Here is a 27,403-nt window from a genome sequence, read left to right as displayed (position 1 = left end):
AGCGGTGGGCTGGGGGGCAGACATCAGGTCTGACTGTGGCCCCGCCCACCAATGCAAGTTACTCCAGACAGCACAGAGGAAGAGCCCTGCAGTTCCTCGCCACTCCAGGGACTATCCAAAATGATGAAACGGAGGAATTCTCCTCAAAAGAAACTCCAGGAAGTAGCGACAGCTAACGAATTGATCAAAAATGATTTAAGCAATGTAACATAAAATGAATTTAAAATAATAGTCATAAAATTAATCGCTGGGCTTGAAAAAAGTATAGAGGACAGCAGAGAAGCTATTACTACAGAGATCAAGGGATTAAGAAACAGTCAGGAGGAGCTAAAAAATGCTATAAATGAGCTGCAAAATAAAATGGAGGTGACCACAGCTTGGATTGAAGAGGCAGAGGAGAGAATAGGTGAATTAGAAGATAAAATTATGGAAAAAGAGGAAACTGAGAAAAAGAGAGAGAAAAAAATCCAAGAGCATGAGGGGAGAATTAGAGAACTAAGTGACACATTAAATGTAATAACATATGCAAAATTGGGATTCCAGAGGAGGAAGAGAGAGGGAAAGGTGCTGAAGGTGTACTTGAAATCATAGCTGAGAACTTCCCTGATCTGGGGAAGGAAAAAGGCATTGAAATCCAAGAGGCACAGAGAACTCCCTTCAGACATAACTTGAATCGATCTTCTGCACGACATATCATAGTCAAACTGGCAAAATACAAGGATAAAGAGAATATTCTGAAAGCAACTAGGGATAAGATAAGCATGCTATAACATATAAAGGGAGACTGATAAGACTAGTGATGGATCTATCTACTGAAACTTGGCAGGCCAGAAAGGAATGGCAGGAAATCTTCAATGTGATGAACAGAAAAAATATGCAGCTGAGAATCCTTTATCCAGCAAGTCTATCATTTAGAACAGAAGGAGAGATAAAGGTCTTCCCAAACAAACAAAAACTGAAGGAATTCGTCACCACTAAACAAGCCCTACAAGAGATCCTAAGGGGGATCCTGTGAGACAAGGTACCAGAGGCATCACTACAAGCATGAAACCTACAGACATCACAATGACTCTAAACCCATATCTTTCTATAATAACACTGAATGTAAATGGATTAAACGCTCCAACCAAAAGACATAGGTTATCAGAATGGATAAAAAAGCAAGACCCATCTATTTGCTGTCTACAAGAGATTCATTTTAGACCTGAGGACACCTTCAGATTGAAAGTGAGGGGATGGAGAACTATCTATCATGCTACTGGAAGTCAAAAGAAAGCTGGAGTAGCCATACTTATATCAGACAAACTAGACTTTAAATTAAAGGCTGTAACAAGAGATGAAGAAGGGCATTATATAATAATCACAGGGTCTATACATCAGGAAGAGCTAACAATTATAAATGTCTATGTGCCGAATATGGGAGCCCCCAAATATATAAAACAATTAATCACAAACATAAGCAACCTTATTGATAAGAACGTGGTATGCAGGGGACTTTAGTACTCCACTTACAACAATGGATAGATCATCTAGACACAGGATCAATAAAGAAACAAGGGCCCTGAATGATACATTGGAACAGATGGACTTCACAGATATATTTAAAACTCTGCATCCTAAAGCAACAGCATATACTTTCTTCTCGAGTGCACATGGAACCTTCTCCAAGAGATATCACAAACTGGGTCACAAAAGAGCCCTTCATAAGTATACAAGAATTGAGATCATACCATGCATACTTTCAGACCACAATGCTATGAAGTTTGAAATCAACCACAGGAAAAAGTCTGGAAAACCTCCAAAAGCATGGAGGTTAAAGAACACCCTACTAAAGAATGAATGGGTCAACCAGGCAATTAGAGAAGAAATTAAAAAATATATGGAAACAAATGAAAATAAAAATACAACAATCCAAACGATTTGGGATGCAGCGAAGGCAGTCTTGAGAGGAAAATACATTGCAGTCCAGGCCTATCTCAAGAAACAAGAAAAATCCCAAATACAAAATCTAACAGCACACCTAAAGGAAATAGAAGCAGAACGGCAAAGACACCCCAAACCCCACAGAGGACGAGAAATAATAGAGATCAGAGCAGAAATAAGCAATATAGAATCTAAAAAAACTGTAGAGCAGATCAACGAAACCAAGAGTTGGTTTCTTGAAAAAATAAACAAAATTGACAAACCTCTAGCCAGGCTTCTCAAAAAGAAAAGGGAGATGACCCAAATAGATACAATCATGAATGAAAATGGAATTATTACAACCAATCCCTCAGAAATACAAGCAATTATCAGGGAATACTATGAAAAATTATATGCCAACAAGCTGGACAACCTGGAAGAAATGGACAAATTCCTAAGCACCCACACACTTCCAAAACTCAATCAGGAAGAAATAGAAGCTTGAACAGACCCATAACCAGCAAAGAAATTGAATCAGTTATCAAAAATCTCCCAACAAATAAGAGTGTAGGACCAGATGGCTTCCCAGGGGAGTTCTACCAGACGTTTAAAGCAGAGATAACACCTATCCTTCTCAAGCTATTCCAAAAAATAGAAATAGAAGGGAAACTTCCAGACTCATTCTATGAAGCCAGTATTACTTTGATTCCTAAACCAGACAGAGACCCAGTAAAAAAAGAGAACTACAGGCCAATATCCCTGATGAATATGGATGCAAAAATTCTCAATAAGATACTAGCAAAACAAATTCAACAGGATATAAAAAGAATTATTCACCATGATCAAGTGGGATTCATTCCTGGGATGCAGGGCTGGTTCAACATTCACAAATCAATCAATGTGATACATCACGTTAATAAAAGAAAAGATAAGAACCATATGATCCTGTCAATCAATGCAGAGAAAGCATTTGACAAAATTCAGCATCCTTTCTTAATAAAAACCCTCGAGAAAGTCGGGTAGAAGAAACATACTTAAACATCATAAAAGCCATTTATGAAAAGCCCACAGCTAATATCATCCTCAATGGGGAAAAACTGAGAGCTTTTCCCCTGAGATCAGGAACACGACAGGGATGTTCACTCTCACGCTGTTGTTTAACATAGTGCTGGAAGTTCTAGCATCAGCAATCAGACAACAAAAGGAAATCAAAGGCATCAAAATTGGCAAAGATGAAGTCAAGCTTTCACTTTTTGCAGATGACATGATATTATACATGGAAAATCCGATAGACTCCACCAAAAGTCTGCTAGAACTGATACATGAATTCAGCAAAGTTGCAGGATACAAAATCAATGTACAGAAATCAGTTGCATTCTTATACACTAATAATGAAGCAACAGAAAGACAAATAAAGAAACTGATCCCATTCACAATTGCACCAAGAAGCATAAAATACCTAGGAATAAACCTAACCAAAGATTTGTCAAAGATCTGTATGCTGAAAACTATAGAAAGCTTATGAAGGAAATTGAACAAGATATAAAGAAATGGAAAAACATTCCCTGCTCATGGGTTGGAAGAATAAATATTGTCAAAATGTCAATACTACCCAAAGCTATCTACACATTCAATGCAATCCCAATCAAAATTGCACCAGCATTCTTCTCGAAGCTAGAACAAGCAATCCTAAAATTTGTATGGAACCACAAAAGGCCCCGAATAGCCAAAGTAATTTTGAAGAAGAAGACCAAAGCAGGAGGCATTACAATCCCAGACTTTAGCCTCTACTGCAAAGCTGTAATCATCAAGACAGTGTGGTATTGGCACAAAAACAGACACATAGACCAATGGAATAGAATAGAAACCCCAGAACTAGACCCACAAACGTATGGCCAACTGATCTTTGACAAAGCAGGAAAGAACATCCAATGGAAAAAAAGACAGTCTCTAACGAATGGTGCTGGGAGAACTGGACGGCAACATGCAGAAGAATGAATCTAGACCACTTTCTTACACCATTCACAAAAACAAACTCAAAATGGATAAAGGACCTGAATGTGAGACAGGAAACCATCAAAACCCTAGAAGAGAAAGCAGGAAAAAACCTCTCTGACCTCAGCCACAGCAATTTCTTACTTGACACATCCCCAAGGGCAAGGGAATTAAAAGCAAAAATGAACTATTGGGACCTCATGAAGATAAAAAGCTTCTGCACAGCAAAGGAAATAATCAACAAAACTGAAAGGCAACCAACGGAATGGGAAAAGATATTTGCAAATGACATATCGGACAAAGGGCTAGTATCCAAAATCTATAAAGAGCTCACCAAACTCCACACCCAAAAAACAAATAACCCATTGAAGAAATGGGCAGAAAACGTGAATAGACACTTCTCTAAAGAAGACATCCGGATGGCCAGCAGGCACATGAAAAGATGTTCAACGTCGCTCCTCATCAGGGAAATACAAATCAAAACCACACTCAGATATCACCTCACGCCAGTCAGAGTGGCCAAAATGAACAAATCAGGAGACTATAGATGCTGGAGAGGATGTGGAGAAACGGGAACCCTCTTGCACTGTTGGTGGGAATGCAAGCTGGTGCAGACGCTCTGGAAAACAGTGTGGAGATTCCTGAAAAAATTAAAAATAGACCTACCCTATGACCCAGCAGTAGCACTGCTGGGAATTTACCCAAGGGATACAGGAGTACTGATGCATAGGGGCACTTGTACCCCAGTGTTTATAGCAGCACTCTCAATAATAGCCAAATGATGGAAAGAGCCTAAATGTCCATCAACTGATGAATGGATAAAGAAATTGTGGTTTATATACACAATGGAATACTACGTGGCAATGAGAAAGAATGAAATATGGCCCTTTGTAGCAACGTGGATGGAACTGGAGAGTGTGATGCTAAGTGAAATAATTCATACAGAGAAAGACAGATACCATATGCTTTCACTCTTATGTGGATCCTGAGAAACTCAACAGAAGTCTATGGGGGAGGGGAAGAAAAAAAAAAGAGGTTAGAGAGGGAGAGAGCCAAAGCATAAGAGACTCTTAAAAACAGAATAAACTGGATTATTAGAGAGGGAAGATGGCGGCGTAGGAGAATGCTGGGCTCACCGCGCATCCTGCTAATCACTTAGATTTCACCTACACCTGCCTAAAGAACCCAGAAAACCGCCAGAGGATTAGCAGAACGGAGTCTCCGGAGCCAAGCACAGACGAGAGGCCCACGGAAGAGGGTAGGAAGGGCGGCGAGGCGGTGCGCGCTCCACGGACTGGCGGGAGGGAGCCGGAGCGGAGGGGCGGCTCGCTGGCCAAGCAGAGCCCCCGAGTCTGGCTGGCAAAAGCGGAGGGACAGGACAGAGTGTGTTCCGACAGCAAGCGCGACTTAGCGTCTGGGAGGTCATAAGTTAACAGCTCTGCTCAGAAAGCGGGAAGGCTGGAGGACAAAGGGAGGGAGAGCTGCTGAGCCCCGGGACGACAGAGCTCAGTTTGGTGGGGAACAAAGGCGCTCGCCAACGCCATCTCCCCCGCCCATCCCCCAGCCAAAATCCCAAAGGGAACCAGTTCCTGCCAGGGAACTTGCTCGCTCCTCACAAACACCCAACTCTGTGCTTCTGCGGAGCCAAACCTCCGGCAGTGGATCTGACTCCCTCCCGCTGCCACAGGGCCCCTCCTGAAGTGGATCACCTAAGGAGAAGCGAGCTAAGTCTGCCCCTCCTGCCCCCGTGCACCTTGCCTACCCACCCCAGCTAATACGCCAGATCCCCAGCACCACAAGCCTGGAAGTGTGCAAGTAGCCCAGACGGGCCACGCCACCCCACAGTGAATCCCGCCCCTAGGATAGGGGAAGAGAAGGCACACACCAGTCTGACTGTGGCCCCAGCGGTGGGCTGGGGGCAGACATCAGGTCTGACTGCGGCCCCGCCCACCAACTCCAGTTATACACCACAGCACAGGGGAAGTGCCCTGCAGGTCCTCACCACTCCAGGGACTATCCAAAATGACCAAACGGAAGAATTCCCTTCAGAAGAATCTCCAGGAAATAACAACAGCTAATGAACTGATCAAAAAGGATTTAAATAATATAACAGAAAGTGAATTTCGAATAATAGTCATAAAATTAATCGCTGGGCTTGAAAACAGTATAGAGGACAGCAGAGAATCTCTTGCTACAGAGATCAAGGGACTAAGGAACAGTCACGAGGAGCTGAAAAGCGCTTGAAACAAAATGCAAAACAAAATGGAAACGACGACGGCTCGAATTGAAGAGGCAGAGGAGAGAATAGGTGAACTAGAAGATAAAGTTATGGAAAAAGAGGAAGCTGAGAGAAAGAGAGATAAAAAAAATCCAGGAGTATGAGGGGAAAATTAGGGAACTAAGTGATACACTAAAAAGAAATAATATACGCATAATTGGTATCCCAGAGGAGGAAGAGAGAGGGAAAGGTGCTGAAGGGGTACTTGAAGAAATTATAGCTGAGAACTTCCCTGAACTGGGGAAGGAAAAAGGCATTGAAATCCAAGAGGCACAGAGAACTCCCTTCAGACGTAACTTGAATCGATCTTCTGCACGACATATCATAGTGAAACTGGCAAAATACAAGGATAAAGAGAAAATTCTGAAAGCAGCAAGGGATAAACGTGCCCTCACATATAAAGGGAGACCTATAAGACTCGTGACTGATCTCTCTTTTGAAACTTGGCAGGCCAGAAAGGATTGGCATGAGATCTTCAGTATGCTAAACAGGAAAAATATGCAGCCGAGAATCCTTTATCCAGCAAGTCTGTCATTTAGAATAGAAGGAGAGATAAAGGTCTTCCCAAACAAACAAAAACTGAAGGAATTTGTCACCACTAAACCAGCCCTACAAGAGATCCTAAGGGGGATCCTGTGAGACAAAATACCAGAGACATCACTACAAGCATAAAACATACAGACATCACAATGACTCTAAACCCGTATCTTTCTATAATAACACTGAATGTAAATGGATTAAATGCGCCAACCAAAAGACATAGGGTATCAGAATGGATAAAAAAACAAGACCCATCTATTTGCTGTCTACAAGAGACTCATTTTAGATCTGAGGACACCTTTAGATTGAGAGTGAGGGGATGGAGAACTATTTATCATGCTACTGGAAGCCAAAAGAAAGCTGGAGTAGCCATACTTATATCAGACAAACTAGACTTTAAATTAAAGGCTGTAACAAGATGAAGAAGGGCATTATATAATAATTACAGGGTCTATCCATCAGGAAGAGCTAACAATTATAAATGTCTATGCGCCGAATACCGGAGCCCCCAAATATATAAAACAATTACTCATAAACATAAGCAACCTTATTGATAAGAATGTGGTCATTGCAGGGGACTTTAACACCCCACTTACAGAAATGGATAGATCATCTAGACACACGGTCAATAAAGAAACAAGGGCCCTGAATGATACATTGGATCAGATGGACTTGACAGATATAGTTAGAACTCTGCATCCCAAAGCAACAGAATATACTTTCTTCTCGAGTGCACATGGAACATTCTCCAAGATAGATCATATACTGGGTCACAAAGCAGCCCTTCATAAGTTTACAAGAATTGAAATTATACCATGTGTACTTTCAGACCACAATGCTATGAAGCTTGAAATCAACCACAGGAAAAAGTCTGGAAAACCTCCAAAAGCATGGAGGTTAAAGAACACCCTACTAAAGAATGAGTGCATCAACCAGGCAATTAGAGAAGAAATTAAAAAATATATGGAAAAAAACGAAAATGAAAATACAACAATCCAAACGCTTTGGGACGCAGGGAAGGCAGTCCTGAGAGGAAAATACATTGCAGTCCAGGCCTATCTCAAGAAACTAGAAAAATCCCAAATACAAAATCTAACACCACACCTAAAGGAAATAGAAGCAGAACAGCAGAGGCAGCCTAAACCCAGCAGAAGAAGAGAAATAATAAAGATCAGAGCAGAAATAAACAATATAGAATCTAAAAAAACTGTGGAGCAGATCAACGAAACCAAGAGTTGGTTTTTTGAAAAAATAAACAAAATTGACAAACCTCTAGCCAGGCTTCTCAAAAAGAAAAGGGAGATGACCCAAATAGATACAATCATGAATGAAAATGGAATGATTACAACCAATCCCTCAGAGATACAAAGAATTATCAGGGAATACTATGAAAAATTATATGCCAACAAATTGGACAACCTGGAAGAAATGGACAAATTCCTAAACACCCACACTCTTCCAAAACTCAATCAGGAGGAAATAGAAAGCTTGAACAGACCCATAACCAGCGAAGAAATTGAATCGGTTATCAAAAATCTCCCAACAAATAAGAGTGTAGGACCAGATGGCTTCCCAGGGGAGTTCTACCAGACGTTTAAAGCAGAGATAATACCTATCCTTCTCAAGCTATTCCAAGAAATAGAAAGGGAAGGAAAACTTCCAGACTCATTCTATGAAGCCAGTATTACTTTGATTCCTAAACCAGACAGAGACCCAGTAAAAAAAAGAGAACTACAGGCCAATATCCCTGATGAATATGGATGCAAAAATTCTCAATAAGATACTAGCAATTCGAATTCAACGGCATATAAAAAGAATTATTCACCATGATCAAGTGGGATTCATTCCTGGGATGCAGGGCTGGTTCAACATTCGCAAATCAATCAACGTGATACATCACATTAACGAAAAAAAAGAGAAGAACCATATGATCCTATCAATCGATGCAGAAAAGGCCTTTGACAAAATCCAGCATCCTTTCTTAATAAAAACCCTTGAGAAAGTCGGGATAGAAGGAACATACTTAAAGATCATAAAAGCCATTTATGAAAAGCCCACAGCTAATATCATCCTCAACGGGGAAAAACTGAGAGCTTTTCCCCTGAGATCAGGAACACGACAGGGATGCCCACTCTCACCGCTGTTGTTTAACATAGTGCTGGAAGTTCTAGCATCAGCAATCAGACAACAAAAGGAAATCAAAGGCATCAAAATTGGCAAAGATGAAGTCAAGCTTTCACTTTTTGCAGATGACATGATATTATACATGGAAAATCCGATAGACTCCACCAAAAGTCTGCTAGAACTGATACATGAATTCAGCAAAGTTGCAGGATACAAAATCAAGGTACAGAAATCAGTTGCATTCTTATACACTAACAATGAAGCAACAGAAAGACAAATAAAGAAACTGATCCCATTCACAATTGCACCAAGAAGCATAAAATACCTAGGAGTAAATCTAACCAAAGATGTAAAAGATCTGTATGCTGAAAACTATAGAAAGCTTATGAAGGTAATTGAAGATTTAAAGAAATGGAAAGACATTCCCTGCTCATGGATTGGAAGAATAAATATTGTCAAAATGTCAATACTACCCAAAGCTATCTACACATTCAGTGCAATCCCAATCAAAATTGCACCAGCATTCTTCTCGAAACTAGAACAAGCAATCCTAAAATTCATATGGAACCACAAAAGGCCCCGAATAGCCAAAGTAATTTTGAAGAAGAAGACCAAAGCAGGAGGCATTACAATCCCAGACTTTAGCCTCTACTACAAAGCTGTCATCATCAAGACAGCATGGTATTGGCACAAAAACAGACACATAGACCAATGGAATAGAATAGAAACCCCAGAACTAGACCCACAAACGTATGGCCAACTGATCTTTGACAAAGCAGGAAAGAACATCCAATGGAAAAAAGACAGTCTCTTTAATAAATGGTGCTGGGAGAACTGGACAGCAACATGCAGAAGGTTGAATCTAGACCACTTTCTCACACCATTCACAAAAATAAACTCAAAATGGATAAAGGACCTGAATGTGAGACAGGAAACCATCAAAACCCTAGAAGAGAAAGCAGGAAAAGACCTCTCTGACCTCAGCCGTAGCAATCTCTTATTCGACACATCCCCAAAGGCAAGGGAATTAAAAGCAAAAGTGAATTACTGGGACCTTATGAAGATAAAAAGCTTCTGCACAGCAAAGGAAATAATCAACAAAACTAAAAGGCAACCGACAGAATGGGAAAAGATATTTGCAAATGACATATCGGACAAAGGGCTAGTATCCAAAATCTATAAAGAGCTCACCAAACTCCACACCCGAAAAACAAATAACCCAGTGAAGAAATGGGCAGAAAACGTGAATAGACACTTCTCTAAAGAAGACATCCGGATGGCCAGCAGGCACATGAAAAGATGTTCAACGTCGCTCCTCATCAGGGAAATACAAATCAAAACCACACTCAGATATCACCTCACGCCAGTCAGAGTGGCCAAAATGAACAAATCAGGAGACTATAGATGCTGGAGAGGATGTGGAGAAACGGGAACCCTCTTGCACTGTTGGTGGGAATGCAAATTGGTGCAGCCGCTCTGGAAAACAGTGTGGAGGTTCCTCAGAAAATTAAAAATAGACCTACCCTATGACCCAGCAATAGCACTGCTAGGAATTTATCCAAGGGATACGGGAGTACTGATGCATAGGGGCACTTGTACCGCAATGTTTATAGCGGCACTCTCAACAATAGCCAAATGATGGAAAGAGCCTAAATGTCCATCAACTGATGAATGGATAAAGAAATTGTGGTTTATATACACAAGGGAATACTACGTGGCAATGAGAAAGAATGAAATATGGCCTTTTGTAGCAACGTGGATGGAACTGGAGAGTGTGATGCTAAGTGAAATAAGCCATACACAGAAAGACAGATACCATATGGTTTCACTCTTATGTGGATCCTGAGAAACTTAACAGAAACTCATGGGGGAGGGGAAGGAAAAAAAAAAAAAAGAGGTTAGAGAGGGAGAGAGCCAAAGCATAAGAGACTGTTAAAAACTGAGAACAAACTGAGGGTTGATGGGGGGTGGGAGGGAGGAGAGGGTGGGTGATGGGTACTGAGGAGGGCACCTTTTGGGATGAGCACTGGGTGTTGTATGGAAACCAATTTGACAATAAATTTCATATATTAAAAAATATATATATATATATAAAAATAAAAAAATTAAAAAAAAACAAAAAAACAAACAAAAAAAACCCAGAATAAACTGAGGGTTGTTGGGGGTGGGAGGGAGGGGAGGGTGGGTACCGAGGAGGGCACCTTCTGGGATGAGCACTGGGTGTTGTATGGAAACCAATTTGACAATAAATTTCATATTAAAAAAAAACAAATATAATACAAAGGTCTAGGATAAATGAACAATATTTATTAATAAACACATATGACATATTCCTAGATGGGAAGATTAAATATCAAATACTTGCATATTTTCTCAAAGTTAATAAGTTTAATATAATTTTCATCAAAGTATAGTCCTTTTAGAAGTATCAAATAATTACAAAATCTTAAGAAAAAGCACATGGATAAGAATATAAATAGTATTTTATTTGTTTAAAATATATTTTAAGGTTTATTCATTTTTGAGAGATAGAGACAGAGTGCGAGTGGGGGAGGGGCAGAGAGAGAGGGAGACACAGAATCCAAAGCAGGCTCCAGGCTCTGAGCTGTCAGCACAGGGCCCAACGCGGGCTCGAACCCACGAACTGTGGGATCATGACCTGAGCCAAAGTCGGATGCTCAACCGACTGAGCCACCCAGGCACCCCTATAAATAGTATTTTAAAAAAGAAAATTAGCAAGGGAGTGGTGGAGGCCTACCTGAAACTATAAAATATTTAAATAGCAGTATTACAAAGACCAGGGTCCTGGTGCAGATGTTAGGAGGCCTGAAAGCAAACAAAATTCATACATATTCACAGCTTGCTATATATATATTCATCTATCTAGTTGTCTACATGATATGATGCAGATGTCAGCTATGATCAATATCCAACATTAGGGCACTAGGGCCATAGGCTTAATAAATTTAGGTAAGATACATGTAGATTTACACAGATATGTATGATAAGGTATAGATTTACACTGATATGTGTGATAAGGCAAACTTTCTAAGTAAATGACTAAGAAAAGATTCTTTAGCGAGACAACTGGGTACCTCTCTTTTTTTTTAATGTTTGTTTATTTAGTTTTGAGAGAGGTGGGGGGGAAGGGACAGAGAATCCCAAGTAGGCTCCACACTGTCAGTATAGAGCTGGATGCGGGGCTCAAACTCACCAACCATGAGGTCGTGACGTGAGCTGAAACCAAGAGTCGGACACTCAACCGACTGAGCCACCCAGGTGTCCCCTGGGTAACTCTTCAGCAACAAAATTAAGTGAAGTGTTTAATCCATTTACCAAACAAACTCTCAGTTTGATGAAATTTGACTAATATAGGTAGACATAACAAGATAAATCACAGAGGTAGATAAGCTTGGAAATGTAAAAGTTTTAAATCTTTGACAAAAAAAGATTTTAAGACCTTAAGCATACAAAAATATATTCACATCAACTATGACAAAACAGCATAATGTAAAAACTAGATTAAGATATCATTTAAATTTGTAAAAAATGCTTAAGGATAACAAGCTATAGACAAACCACTTGCAGAAAAGAAATTACAACTAATAAAAGATATAAACAATAAAGGAAAAAATGTTCATATTTTTTAATGATCAAACGCAAATAAAGCCATTGTTTAAAAAAATTTTTTTTAATGTTTATTTATTTTTGAGAGAAATATAGAGAGAAACAGAGTGTGAGCAGGGGATGGGTAGACAGAAGAGGGAGAAACAGAATCCAAAGCAGGCTCTAGGCCCTGAGCTGTCAGCACAGAGCCTGATGCAGGGCTCCAACCAACAAACCTGAGATCATGACCTGGGCCAAAGTCAGACTCTTAACGGACTGAGCCACCCAGGGGCCCCTGAATAAAGCCATCCTTAAAGTAACAGTTTATACCTAGAAATGTAATAACATTTCTTAAATGATGGAATTTCTTGCTGGTAGGTTTCTGTGACATTCATATGCATTGTTATTGGTGTTATGAATTATAAATTCTGTGTCATTTCTGGAAGACGATTGGGAAATATTCAGTAAGGGTCAAAAACATGAATACAAACTTTTCTTTATTTATTTTTCTAATTCATCTATGGGGGGGGATTGATTTGTTACAAGAATTTGACCTTATGCAGTTGCTGAAGCAGGTTATACAGTCTCTATTAAGACTACTGACTTTTCATAAGCCTTTGGAGCTTGAGGAGGAGGCAGCCAGGAAGGGAAGATGTAGGTAAAGTGGGGGAAGAGCAAGAACAATCTGGAACCACCAGTAATGAGCTGGAGCCCATGGGTATGAACTGAAACCCATGTATGTAATTGCTTCTGACCTTGATGGTATTCACTAGTCCCAGTGGCCTTCTTGTCCTTTTACCTTTATACTAAATGCCTCTTTTACCTAAGTGAATTTAAATTGAGTTCTGATACATGCAACAGAGTATTAATTATATACTACATACATAAATACATAAATAAAATTCATATGTAAGAAAAATGGGAGGAGGAAAAAGGAGGCAAGTATATAGAAACACAACACTAAATTCAGAAAAAGCCAAGTTACTTCAAATGTGAATTGATAAATGAATTTAAAAAATTATTTCTAAGGGCAGCTGGGTGGCTCAGTTGGTTAAGTGTCCAACTCTTGTTTTCAGCTCAGGTCATGATCTCATGGCTGTGAGATTGAGCCCCGTGTCAGGCTCTGTGCTGAGTGTGGAGCCTGCTTAAGATTCTCTCTCTCTCTCTCTCTCTCTCTCTCTCTCTCTCTCTCTGCCCCTCCCCTGCTCATTCTCTCTCTTTAAAAGAAAAAAAAGGTTTCCATGATGGGTTGAGAAATGATCTACCTCACTTCTGAGAAGAGGCTGTGAGGTTGCTGCTTCTCACAAGAAGGAAGGAATCCTAGGCTGACAGATACTTGAAGAGAGAATCCAGATCTGTGAGTGCAAGCCATAACTTCTTATGGATGGAAATATTTGACAATTCACTCACTCCTCCAACAAACATTTATTGAACACTTACCTATAGGAGGTGCTTCTCTAGGTTCTGAGATACAGCAGGAAAAAGCCAACCAAACAAAAAAAGTATCCCCACCTTGGTGGAGCTTGAATTCCAAAGGGGAAGAGAATTTACAATGAATGGTTGTCAGGTGGTTGACTGAAGGAAAAAGCAAAGGGGGAGCTCAGCATTTGTGCATGGAGTGATTGTATTAAGATGTGGTTGGAGAGAGCCTTGCTGAGAAGGTGACATTTGAGTGGACAATAAGGAGGGAATGAGGTCTGACCCATGCAGATATCTATGGGTCAAGTGTCCCTGGCAGAGGTCTAGATTAGGGGCTCCATTCATGGACTGGTCTCTTCTCTTTCAGGCAAATGAAGCAGATGCTGTGACTGTCGAAGGAGGTTTGGTATTTGAGGCAGGCCTGCTCCCCTTTAACCTGAAGCCCGTCGTGGCAGAATTCTTTGGGTCAAAAGATGGTGCGTTCTCCCTGGGGTCCCAGGTCTCTGGTCTGACACTGCAGCCATGGGGGGAGGTAGGGTCTCTGTCAGCCTGTAGGGAACAGAGTTGCTGGAGCTCTTTGGATTGAAGGAGTCTGTCATCTATGCTGACCTACAAGGGCTAGAATGTTGACTCTCCCTGGGAAATTGTGAACTGTATGCATCCTGATCGAAATGCCCTTGGTACTGCTGGATAAGAGGGGGCAGTGCTGTCCAGAATCCATCACTTACCCAGTGGGGTTTCACCATTGAGAGGCCCTTCTCTGGAGACACAGAGATCTGGACAGCCTCTTCGCTGTGCTAATTCCCCTGCAGTTGCTACAGAACATGGATCTGTGAATGATGTGAGGAGAGATTTGGGGGGAATTGAAGAATAAGGCTTTGCCTCCTCCCATACTTGTCCATAACTGTCATCAGTGGGTACATGAGCACAGCCCACCTCAATCTGTGTCCAACTTTCAGGGCTCTGTCAAAATCCTGGGGTCACCCCTGCATCCTTCCTCTCACACCTTTACCATTGTGTCTGGGCTGCAGGCAAAGAAACAGAGAAAGGAGAAAAGCCTTTGGGGAGAAACAGTAACATCACAATGACTGGGAGCTGAGGTCTCCCTAAGAATGCCCTGCAGGCCCTGTAGTAGCCAGTGGCCCCAACCCCATGTCTCCACTGGCTACAAGGGGCTGGCTTAAAGGAACTAGTGTTCATTGCCCTGAAAATGGACTCCCCCCCCACTCCTATTAATCAAAGGGCAATTTTTTTCTTTTTTTACCTGTTCACCAGGAGATGGTGCAGGTCCTAGGATTTCCTGAAGTTGCCCATTGCACACACTCTGGAAGATTAGTTAGCAATAATGCGGTGTCTTCCTTTGGTCCTCCTTTCACTCTTTTCCTTTGCAGATCCACAAACCTACCATTATGCTGTAGCTGTGGTGAAGAAGGACAGCGACTTCCAGCTGAACCAGCTCCGAGGCAAGAAGTCTTGCCACACGGGCCTAGGATGGTCTGCTGGGTGGAACATCCCCATTGGGGTACTTCTTCCTTCTGACTCCACTGAAAAAGGTAGGCTTGCTAGGGCTGGGTGCCCTCAGGCAGGACTCCTATGCCAGTCACCCACATAGATTGTGTTGGGGCCATATAATCACTACCAGGCGCTGAGTTTCATGAACTACAAGGTGAGGAGAGGACAGCCTGATTTAAATGTGACTAGCTGGGTTTGCTTGCACCAGCGACCCTCGGGAACTGGCAGCTGAGTCTTCTCTCAGCAAAGGCCCCTTGGTCTCTGAGCTTCTGAAAGCCCCACATTCATTGTAACCCCAGCAGTTTGGCTTGACAAGGGCCATCCCTGGGGCTCATGAGAAAGGGGAACTCCCTTCCAGCTTCCCAGGAAGGCTCACTAGGGATTATAGTCACACCATCGGCAGTCAGGCCTCAGTGCCTGGGGTGAGGGTTTGGATGGGGGCAAGAAGTGAGGAGCAGACTGGAGCCAAGAATTTTTTATGTCCTTTTTGTTCAGTTTTGATGAGCCAAGGGAGTCTAGGGTGCCTCATTAGCCTTTGAAAGACGATGGGCAAATCTTTTCTGTGCTTTTGATCCCTGCCAACTCTGCAGCATCCATGTTTTGCCTGTGATAGAAACAAAGGGGCTTTTGGGGTCAGATGGAGTGCCAAAGCCTGGGCCATAGCTCTGGCCGTGTTTGCCCTTTCTTGGGGTCTCTTTTGCCTCCATGTCTGACACTGCTGGACATCTGTCTGAAAAGTTATGACTGTTGGCCTACCCCCTACCAACCACCAGGCAAATTATCCCAACCCTCTTCCATGGATTCCTGGAACTACCATCAACTACCATAGCTCCTGGATCCAAAGGGGAGAGGGGTGGGTGGGACCATGTCCCGAAGTAAGAAAGGGCAATTGGAGCTCCTGCAGTGTTTAGAGTTCTGTCTGCCACACCTAGAGCCTCCATGGTGGTGAGTTAACAAGGTGAGCGGTCCCTTGGTTCAGTGTAGGTAGGTGGCTCTCTGCAGTGGACATGCTAATGACCCCAGGCCCACACATTGGTGTGATGTCTGAACACATGGGGACCCTGGGCCATCCACTTCTTTGGCTATGGGCACTGTTGGCCACCTCTGGACATCTGCTTCCTTAGGACAGTCTTGGGAAGTATGTACAGCCTCATGGGATCTCACAGAGGGCCACTCACTCACACACATACACAACCCAGAGGCCCCCAGCCAGTTCATGCCCTGAGGTCCATATGTCTGTGTTGAGCAGCCACAGCAGAAATGGCCGAGTTCTTCTCCGGCAGCTGTGTCCCCTGTGCGAACAGGACAGCGTTCCCCAGACTGTGTCAACTGTGTGTGGGGAAAGGGACAGACAAGTGTGCCTGCTCCTTCCAGGAACCGTACTTCGGCTACTCAGGTGCCTTCAAGTGAGTGGGGCCCCCCTGCTTCTCCTCACCCTGATGATGGGGAAACTAAGGCACAGGAAACTCAGACCACCTAGAGTGTCAGTGTGAAACCCAGGGTCCTGAGTGCTTCCCATGGCCCACCCTCACTCCTAACCATCCTGAGGAGCAGCCTTCTGCGTGGGAGCCCCTCTTTGCCTCCCAGGGAGCCTGTGTGCTCCCTCCTGGACCAGGGAGGGCTTGGGGGACAGACCTATCTCTAGGTCTCTGGGATCCACACACACAGGCTTGGGCTTCCAGATGGGCCAAAGGCCAAGACCTCCCAGCTTGCTTATTTCTGGCAGAGCATCTCCTTGTGTCAGGGACATGTGCTCGCCTCTCCCCACCTCCCTCTCAGCCCTCTGCAGGCACCTCTCCATGTCTGTAAGAGAAATGGCTACTGGTCAAAACCAGAACAAAACTGGCTGGGAATCCAAGGCTATCCTGAGTTTTTATCCTCCATGAATCGGGCTTTATTAAAAAAAAAAAAAAAATCAATCACTTTAGGCTGCCTTCAAAGGGGAAAGTGCGGGTCCTTCCTTCACACCATCCCTCCCTAGAATCACCTGGGTTGTGGCTTACAGAGCTCCTGCCTACTTTAGACCCGGGTTGGCTGTGGAGGTTCAAAAGCCCCTCAGACAGGGCCATTGCCTCTGTGAGGACACACTGAAGTCTGGGAAACTGTGGGCAAAGCCGCGTGAGCCAGTGGTCAGGGCAGAGACTCTGAGGGGTTGCCAGGGCAGGGGTGAGCCCAAGTCACAGACAGTGGCCTGACTATCGCTTTCCCGTTCCTCAGGTGTCTGCAGGATGGTGTGGGGGATGTGGCCTTCGTGAGGCATATGACAGTGTTTGGTAAGTGCTGAATGGAGGGAGAATCATGTGAGCCATACCCTGGCCAGGGGAACTGGTTCTTACCTGAAAGTTTCCTAACATCTAGAGATGGGTGATGACAAGACCGTTAATGATACAGGAGAGTTTCTGTAGAAAAATCATTTCTGTTATTTGTACTTGGTTTAGTGTTCAATTTGTTCAGTTTGCAAATCTACTAAACGAACTGAAACAGTATTTACCAATTAATAAAACAAGTTGTAATAATTCAATTCTCTTAGCCACTGCAATATCCATTTCAAATGTAATCACATTCTCCCGAATTCTTCAGTATAAATGGCTCCTAAATGCTTCAAACACCTTAAACAAACACACAAATTATTATAATGATTTCAGAACTTATTAGCACATCTACAACTAGAGGTGTTGCAAAAGCATTATTACTGTGGACAAAAATATATTTCTTTTGTGTTTCTACATTGAAAAAAATAAACCCTTTTAAGAGTTTTGGGCCGGGTCACCTGGGTGGCTCAGTCGGTTGAGCGGCCGACTTGGGCTCAAGTCATGAACTCACTGATTGTGAGTTCGAGCCCCACATTGGCCTCTGTGCTGACAGCTCAGAGCCTGGAGCCTGCTTTGGATCTTGTGTCTCCTCTCTCTGTTGCTCCCCCACTTTCTCATTCTCTCTCAAAAATAAAGATTAAAATTTAAAAAAAAAAGAGTTTGGGCCATTTATCAGAAAGAAACAAAAAAACCAAAATAATATTTCAGGCAAATTGAAGTTACAGAATCTGGGTTTTGTTTTGTAACCAATCAAATTTCTATCACATACAGAATACACTTGTATTGTTCAAGATGTTTAAACCAAATGAATATTCAGTATGCTAGGTTCATTTTTAAGATAAATGTCTGCTACCTCAAAGGAAACTTTAAGTCATCACTTTTCACAGAGCTCCTTACAACACAGTGTCTTTCTCTAGCATGAAAGAGGAGTTCAAGGTCCTTTGTTGCTTTGTTCAGCTATTCACAATTCACAGTCCCCTCATTATTACACACTGACCTGGTTTGTTAGCATTTTGGCAACTGACGCATGTCTTATTAATAATCAGTAAATTTGATTAGTGGGGTCATTCATGGGTTTCATTTCCCAGAATCAAGTTGTTCCAGATAATTGTCATTGTTATTTCCTCTGGTTGCTCAAGTGGTCACAGTTACCATGCCAGTGGGCAGAGTCTTCTAACACTCACCCTGAAGCATTTGAAAACATCTTCACTTTCTGAAAACAACAGGCTGTCCCAGCCTGTCCTCATTTACTTTTACTGAAAGTCATTTGCCTGCTAATATAGATCACTCATTGCCTTCGAAAAAAAAGTTTATTTACTTGGAGAGAGAAAGAGAAAGAGAGAGAGAGAGAGAGAGAGAGAGAGTCAGCAGGGGAGGGGCAGAGAGAGAGAGGACAGAGGATCCAAAGCAGGCTCTGTTCTGACAGCAGCGAGCCCAATGCAGGGCTTGAACTCATGAACTGTGAGATCATGACCTGAGCCAAAGTCGGACACTTAACCAACTGAGCCACCCAGGAACCCCCACTCATTGCCTTTTAAGTAGAAGTTTATAAGAGACTATCCATCAGGCTTTTGGGGTACAAGTGAGTGTTGGGGAGCTGCTGCTACCACTGGGACCTTGAGGTAAAGTTCTTTCTTTCTGGAGCTATTAGACCATATTGATTTTTTTTAATTGAATTCTGATATTACTAAATCATTAAAATTTTTTCTTTCAATATAAAGATTTAAAATGTATTTTCTCTTCGACATACCTAATTAAACTTGTAACCTTATACAAGAACTCTAATTGTACTCCTTCCCTTTCAGTGTGAGAATTTATGAACCCCAAAGACCTTCTCTATGAGTTTTCTAGGGCTGCCGTGACAAAATACCACAAACTGGGTGGCTTAAGCAATAGAAGTTTATTGTCTCACAGTTTGAGAGGCTAGAAGTCCAAGATCAAGGTGTGAGTAGGGTGGGTTCCTTCTGGAGGTTCTGAGGGGAATCTGTTCTTTGCCTCTCCCCTAGATTTCTGGTGGTTTGCCGGCAATCTTTGGTGTCCCTTGTTGGCTTGTGGTCACACCAGCCCAACCTAAGTCCTTCTCTTCACATGGCATTCTCCTTGCGTGTGTATCATTTTTATCAGCATACCAGTCATGCTGGAGTAGGGGCTCACACTACTGTAGTGTGACCTCATCTTAGCTAATGACAGCTGCAATGACTCTATTTCCAAGTAAGGCCACATTCTCAGGTAACGGGCATTTAGGACTTCAATATAGGAATTTCAGGGGACACAATTCAACCCAGAACACTTTCAAATACCAAGACAAGGGGAACCAAACAGTCTGTTTCCCTCACAAGGTTTTCTGGCCCTCTTTGTACCTGTAGAGTACCCTGACTGGGGCCCTATGCCTCCTTCAACTCTTTCACCACCTTTCCCCAGCAGGCTCTGCCTCCAGGGGAGGATCGCCATTTTAGTGGGGGACCTGGATTGTCCTCGCATGGTGATGCATCAGCCTCAGACTAGCTCACAAGTTACCTTAACTCTCCGAGCCTACGTTTCCTCATCTCTAGAATGGCATCATCATATCACTGGCCTCCCCAGTTGCTATGAGGATTAAATGAAAGCCTTCAGCACAGTCTTTGGTGTGCTGTGAGTGCTCAGAAAACATTTGCTGTCATCATTCATATCGGCAGAGTTACAGACGTGTGGGGTAGTAAGAGGGGTCCTGGGCCAAACAGGCTTCCCGGCCCCGGGTCTATCTGCAGTGAGAACCAGTCATTTCACCTCCTGAGGCCTCAGGTTCCTCATATGTATAAAATGTATTTGGAAAAAATTTTCTTTCAGTCCTCTTTAGGTTGTTAAAAAATTATTAAAGACAAATTAGGTGATACAAACACATTTTAACATTTCATGAAGTTGACAGTCTCCTTTTGGAGAGCTGAAAAATGGGGTGGAAGTCAGGGAGCTTCTATAAATGAATAAAGGACAAGAAAGAGACAAATAGACTATTGACTGGGGCCATATAGTCAACTTTGTCTAGGTTAGAAGGCCCAGGGCTGGCTTGGTGTTCGGGGACTTGCTGATTTGAATAGACTTTGTTTCTGGTCAAGCAGAGCATTTAGAGGGACACAAAAGCTGATCTAAATTTTGGTTTACTTATGTGGTACCTCGGCAGGACTAGCTCCATCTTGGGCCTAGAAAGTTATTACAATAAGGTCAAACAGTCTGTGATTCAGGGAGCAGCAGGGACCACAGCTCATAGCTCTGTCTACAGTTGGCCCATCTGGGCTTTCTTCCCCCAGAGAACCTGCCAAACAAAGCTGACAGGGACCAGTATGAGCTGCTCTGCCTGGACAACTCCCGGAAGTCAGTGGATGAATACAAGGACTGTCACCTGGCCCATTTCCCTTCTCATGCTGTCATGGCTCGAAAGGTGGGGGGCAAGGAGGACTTGATCTGGGAGCTTCTCAACCAGGCCCAGGTATTCCCACCCACCACCCTCCCTTCCTGCTTGTGGGAGGGGGTGTCCCTGCTTGGATTTGGGGCATTTTCCTACATTCCCTTCTAGCTACTCTGGAAGTTCTTCTGGGTGTAGGACAGGAACCATGTCACACATCATCTGCTTCACTGAAAAGCCACTCAGTCTGTATATGTTATAGACAGCAGAGGCCATAAAACCCTCACCTTATATCATTGACCTCCTGGTCCAAAGACTCTATAGAAGTGCCTCATTGCTCCATTTTTTTCTTTTCAGTTCTAAAGGGTCCTCATGATGCAGGGCAGGTGCCCCTCCTCTATGGAGTATTCTCCTATTATCTTACTGGCATGCGATCCTGCCCTCCTGACTTCCCTCAGTGGCAGGTTCTCTCACCATGAGCATTCTCTCTGTCTGGTGTTGGTGGCAGCCTCTCCCATCCAGCCTTTATCCATCCCCTGACCCCTCTCTCTTGGCGCTCCCTGCTCAGCACTGGGGATTCAGAGATGAAGGGCACAATGACTTGCCCTTGAGTTGCTCCCAGATGAGTGTGGGAGACATGATGAATATACATACAAACTATCACCAGATGAAATGGTACAACCTTGGGGACCTGGATTGTGTACTTTGTAGAGGTCAGAGGAACTAATTTGTAGGGTATATCTGGGAAGATTCTTGAGCCCTGGGAAGTAAGCTGTGTGTACCCCTAGGAAGTACGGGAGGTTGCCAGAGGTCACATTTCATGTAGAGCCACTGCAAAAGCAAAAAGTGGACAGACACTGGAAAGACCTTGGGGGTAGGTACAATAGTCAGGAATGGCTTTGGGCCAGCTAGTGGGAGTTGTAGGCAAAGGGCCCTTCCATTGTTTGGAGGCCGGAAAGTTTCCAGCTTGTCCTTCAGTGGTAGGCCTGAGGTAGGAGAGGAACCCAGGACTCCTGACGTCCAGGCTCAGTGGCAGGTGCTGGACCACTAGCCGCTCCAGGACGAAGACCACTAGAGCCACTAGAGCCACTAATGGCCAGGAATCAGGCAGCCTTCACTGCCTGTCACATGGGAACATGACACTGGGGAGGAGCAGCTGCCTGGCATACAGCAACCCGTACCTCTTGGTGCGAATCTCAGGGGGACAGCCCCTGGCGGTTTCCCTGAAGCCGCACATGGCAGACCAGCTGGGATTTGGGTAAAGTATTCCCTGGAGAGAGACATGAGAAGCCCAGGAACCACAGGGACGTTGGTGGGCCAGGCGCTTTGTCTTTACTCTCAGGTGCTCATGTTTTTTCACTTTCAGTTTTCCTTATTTGGTTTTGGGTTTGTTTTCCCTTTCCCTTGCTATGCCAGCCTCCCTCCTTCTCTGTTTGTTTTATCCTTTGAACAGGAACATTTTGGAAAAGACAAGTCAACAGAATTCCAGCTCTTTGCCTCTCCTCATGGGAAGGACTTGCTGTTTACAGATGCTACCGATGGGTTTTTAAGAGTCCCTCCTAAGATGGATGCCAAGCTATACCTGGGATACAAATATTTTGCTGCCATTCATCGTCTAAGGATAGGTGTGTAAGGTCCTGGGAGGGCAGCAGAGCAGGAAAGCCAGAGAAGCTTTCCCAGTGCCTGCAAGCCTCATCCTACCCAACCTTCACTGGCCCGTGGAGCCTAAGGGAGCTACCAACTGCACTGGGTTAGCGAGGGGATTTTCTGCTGAGCTGCAGAAAAGGCCTGAATTATGAGATCACAAAAGGGTTTTGAAGACCTTCAGGTTACAGTCAATTTGAAGTAATGATGGTTCTCAGTCCTGTGTATTAACCAGGGTCACCTTCCCAGTGCCCAGGAGAAATAGCACATCCCAAACTGATGTGGGAACATGGCCTCTGCCACTATTAGGAATGAAACTAGGATTTCAGAGGGTGTTATTTCAGCTCTTGCCTTCCTCTGGATCCCTATGGCTCATTTTTTCTTTCTTTCCTTCCTTATTTTTTTCTTCATTTAGTCAACCAATAGTTATTGAGCACCTACAAAAGCCACTGTGTTAGATGTGGGTATACTGTGGTGAGCAGATATTGGGTGAGGGGAGAACAATTAGGCCTACCCCAAAGATAACACATGACTACCAACTGGGGAATGCTGCTGGATGGGAGAACCCAGTCCTGTCAGAGAAAACCCCGGAAGGTCCTGACCTGGGCTGGTGCTCAGAAAGGCCTCCCCTCAGAAGGGTGTACTTGAGGAGGTGAGGTCAGTAGGGAGAGGGACTGCTCTGCCTTCATTGTTCCTTCTGAGTACTGAGTTCCCCATTTCTCCCGGAGGGTGATAGGCAGGGAATGAGCAGGGATGTCTCATGCCCACTCTGCTGCTGTCAGTGAGGACACCATTGGGCAGCCATTCTGCAGTCAGTGGCACTAACCTCCCAGATGTATGTGAGGACTTATTTTGCATGCTGGGCTTTTCTCCACCTGTCCTAGGTGTGGAAGACTCCCAGAGGGTGCTGTGGTGTGCAGTGGGCCACCATGAGAGGGTCAAGTGCGATGAGTGGAGTGCTGTAAGTGGTGGCGCCTTACAGTGTACCATGGAGGAGACCGTTGAGAACTGCATCGCTGCCATCGTGGTAAGGAGGGCCCTACCTCCACAGCTGGGCTTGGACACCCAGATACATGGCCTCTCTGCCCTTTTCCCATATGTCTTCCTGTCAGCCATGAGGCTAAGATGTACCTGTTGTGTGCTGCCCCACCTCCTCCTCAGCCCCATGCGACTCCACCCAATGCACCCCTCCAGCTCAGGCTGGCCCAAGACCCAGACTCCTTAGGTACTTAGCTCTGGAGTCCTGGGAGCTTTGGGAAGTGGGGTGGCATCCCAGGGTGTGGATTATGAAAGCAAATCAGCCTTCTCAGTCCTTGAGTCATTAAGTTTAACTTTTTTCTGGTGCCAAAAATATTACATGCTACAAGAGAAATGAAAGATAAATAAAATCATTCACAACATCATAACTCAGAGATCATGACCACATAATTTCTGAGTTATGAAGTTGTGTTGTTATTAACTTTCCTTTCTCTAAGAGCAGACAATATTTTTGTGATTAGAAAAAATAAATTCAGGAGGCACCTGGGTGGCTCAGTCATTTGAGCTTTTGACTTCTGCTCATATCATGATCTCGTGGTTAGTGAGTTTGAGCCCCACATCGGGCTTGCTGCTGTCAGCCTGTCAGTGCAGAGCCCGCTTCTGTCCCCTCACTTTGCCCCCTCCCCCACTGGCACTCTCTCAAAAATACATAAACATTAAAAAAAAAAAAGAAAATTATAAATAAAATACTAAAAAATTGACAGAAACCTAGGAGACACACAGTCTTCTTGAAGAAAGAAGATCTGTATTTTGGTAAGCCTTCCTGGGAATAACCCGTACATTAAGATCTGGCAATTTATACAGTCTCCTAAATTTGTCGGTTACAAAGATTAAATGAATTTGAGTGCTCGGGACATTGCCTAGCATATAGTAAGCAGCCAATAAATGTTATCTATTGTTATTATTATTTAAAGTCAACACAGAAGGTGTACTTTCTTAGGTAATGAAATATTTGTTTAAAATATGTTTTTAATGGCTGCATAATATTCCACCAAGTATTTCAGCCTCAATGTATTTAACTAATTTATAAATGCCTACATTTGATTTATTCTCAAATCCTTTGCTATTGTAGATAATACGGATTGAATATTTTTGTTCTATGACCCCAGTATTTCCGGGTGTATCTTTAATAGTAATGATAGCTAATATTTGTGAAGCTACTTACTATGAGCCAAGTATGTTTATGAGCTCTTATCTTGTATTAACTCATTTAATCCTCACAATAAGCTCAGGAGCCCATTTTATGGATGAAAAAAATATATAGAATAGTTTTGAGGTATGTGTCCTTTAAAATAGATCCTGGAGACTGTGTGGGTTAGTGGTCATGAGCTAAGGAATGAAACTATGTTTTAGTCTTAGTAACTGTCTATTAGAGGAATTATTTAAGCTGTCTCTGATCTAGTTCACTAATGTATAAAAGGGGGAGGATTATAGTACTTACCTTGTTGGATTTTGTGAGCAATACATGAGATAATCACTGGAAGGTGTTTCAAAAGGACCTGGCGTATAGTAAGGGCTTGGTAAGTTTTTGTTTCTATAGTTGCTACTGTTTTAAGATAAATTTCTAGTAAGGCAGTTAATAGATCAAAAGCGAAGCATGTGTATGTATCTGTGTGTTTTTATCACAGTGACCTTATCTATACATTTTTTGCTCTGCTGTTGGAAAATTTCATTGATTTAAATAATAACCTATTAATGAATTATTTAACTGGAGAAATTAATTGTTTATCGAATATCTCTGTTGTGTTAGTGCTCTGAGTTAGTGCTAATGGGATTATGGGAACAGAGTTGAACTCCACCATAGAGAAGAAAACATGTTTCATAGAAACATTAGTAAATACGGTCTCTGAATCTGGCCATGTAGATGGCTGAGTAGTAACAGTCACAAATAAAATGTGGTAAGGACATGTCCAGTACTCAACATGGGACTAATGAGAGGTCAGAGATGCCAGGGAGCATGATCTGTGTTGGCTGCTTGCTCCTGGGTCAACATGTCCAGCTTTCTAAACCCTGTGGTTATATGGCAGAAGTTTTGATTAATCAAAAGTACATGTGACATAAAGTTAATGAGACAGAAAACCTCTGAGGGTCAGTGAGATAGGAAACAGCCTCACTTTTGTGCTACTGATTTATTTCTTCAGAAAGGAGACGCTGATGCCATGACTTTGGATGGAGGCTTCATCTACATAGCAGGCCAGTGTGGTCTAGTGCCTGTCCTGGCAGAGAACTACAGTAAGTGGAGGGGGTGCCTCTTGCTGTTTTATTTCCTCGAGGCCATTGACATGAAAGATGAAGAAACGATTTAGTTCACTGTTGAGATAATAACTACTGTTGGAATGTAAGAGGCTAGCAGATAATATCCTCTTTCCCCAGAGTCAGAACCAATGAAGATATGGATACAGGAATAAGGCAGAATGAGATCAAAGGAGATCTTTATTACTTAAAAGGTGATATTGGAGGGCATGGTACAGAGCTGGCTGCAGGGCTTGCCAAATTGCCCTTGAGTTAGAGTTACCCACTAGTTCAGGAGAACGGGTCTGTTGGCTTACCCCATGGCTGAGGGCAGAGGAGAACACATATTGTCATAAATCTTCATTGAAAAGATCTAAACCAACCTCTCCCCACTCTCTTCAATAAAGAAAGGAGGGGCTGAGCCATATGAACTTCAATACTTGTGCCAAATTTACTAGTCCAAAATCAACTCACCCCAGCTGCACCGGAAGATTGAGGGGTGATGCTACAGGGTCATGTTCTTTAGTGGGGATCCTTTCACATAAAAAAATAAAGCTGGGAAAAAGAGGATTTCACCAATATAATTTATGAAGTACCTCATCGGTTAGGCGGTGAGCAGGAAACCATACATTATTCTGCAATACAGAAAAACACTGCTAAGTAAATAATGGTAGCTCCATTTTGCTGATATAAAAACTAAGGCTTAGAGAAGTTAAATGATGTGTCCAAGGTAGAATGAAGACCGTATCTAGGGTTTTCTGACTCCATGGATTCGATTTTTCCCCTCCAACATAACGAGAATATGATGATTGCCCGCCACAGTCCAGGGTTCTGCAGACAAGAAGGATGTCAGGATGATTTCAATCACATAGCAAATGCAGAAAGATCTTTGTCAGGATCTTCAGTGGCCTCTGCCCCTCTTGAAAGGGCATCTCATTTTCTTTCTCTGTAACCCCCTGAGTGTTGAGGAGATTCTGAGGTGGAACCTAATGTTCAAATAGCAAAGGTCAGGCAGAGAAGGGTAAAATAGGCCTACAGAAACTTGCTTGTTGATAACCAATGACACACTGCTTAATTTTATCCTTCACTCTTGAGATTGAGAAGCTCATGACTTTGGACTGAGTAATAGGAGAGTTTCATGCCATTATCTTGTTTTTTTTTTTTTTTTTTTTTTTTAGTGCCTAAGGATGAGTCTAGGTGTGTGAATACACCCATGGAAGGTGAGTCAGAATCAGTAACACTGGGGTCAAAGATAAAGGCCATTGTTGGGGGAGAGGGTGGGGAAAGTCTTAAAAATAAACCAAAGTTATTAGAGTTGTAAGAAAATAAGAAGGATGATGAGGAGAAGCCGCCAGTACCACAGCTTATTGTTAAGGAGCAAATCCGTCACGAAGCTGTAGCAATAATTACCGTTTGTAGGGT

At 43.0% G+C, this 27,403-nt stretch overlaps 1 protein-coding gene across 1 annotated transcript in view; it reads left to right on the top strand.

Moving 5' to 3' along the window:
• LOC132683103 (inhibitor of carbonic anhydrase-like) overlaps positions 1 to 27,403 on the top strand; it is a 62,989-nt gene that overhangs the window by 20,657 nt on the left and 14,929 nt on the right. Inside the window, exons 3-11 of the mRNA XM_060638707.3 lie at positions 14,232 to 14,340; positions 15,256 to 15,417; positions 16,626 to 16,782; positions 17,594 to 17,649; positions 20,973 to 21,151; positions 22,521 to 22,692; positions 23,596 to 23,738; positions 25,891 to 25,981; positions 27,160 to 27,201. Coding sequence (XP_060494690.3) covers positions 14,232 to 14,340; positions 15,256 to 15,417; positions 16,626 to 16,782; positions 17,594 to 17,649; positions 20,973 to 21,151; positions 22,521 to 22,692; positions 23,596 to 23,738; positions 25,891 to 25,981; positions 27,160 to 27,201 — 1,111 coding nt within the window. The remainder of the gene's footprint in view (positions 1 to 14,231; positions 14,341 to 15,255; positions 15,418 to 16,625; positions 16,783 to 17,593; positions 17,650 to 20,972; positions 21,152 to 22,520; positions 22,693 to 23,595; positions 23,739 to 25,890; positions 25,982 to 27,159; positions 27,202 to 27,403) is intronic.

The sequence above is a fragment of the Panthera onca genome, chromosome C2 (genome assembly GCF_046562875.1).
Source record: "Panthera onca isolate mPanOnc1 chromosome C2, mPanOnc1 haplotype 2, whole genome shotgun sequence".
Taxonomy (NCBI): Eukaryota; Metazoa; Chordata; class Mammalia; order Carnivora; family Felidae; genus Panthera; species Panthera onca.
This window is presented reverse-complemented; position numbering and strand designations above follow the sequence as displayed.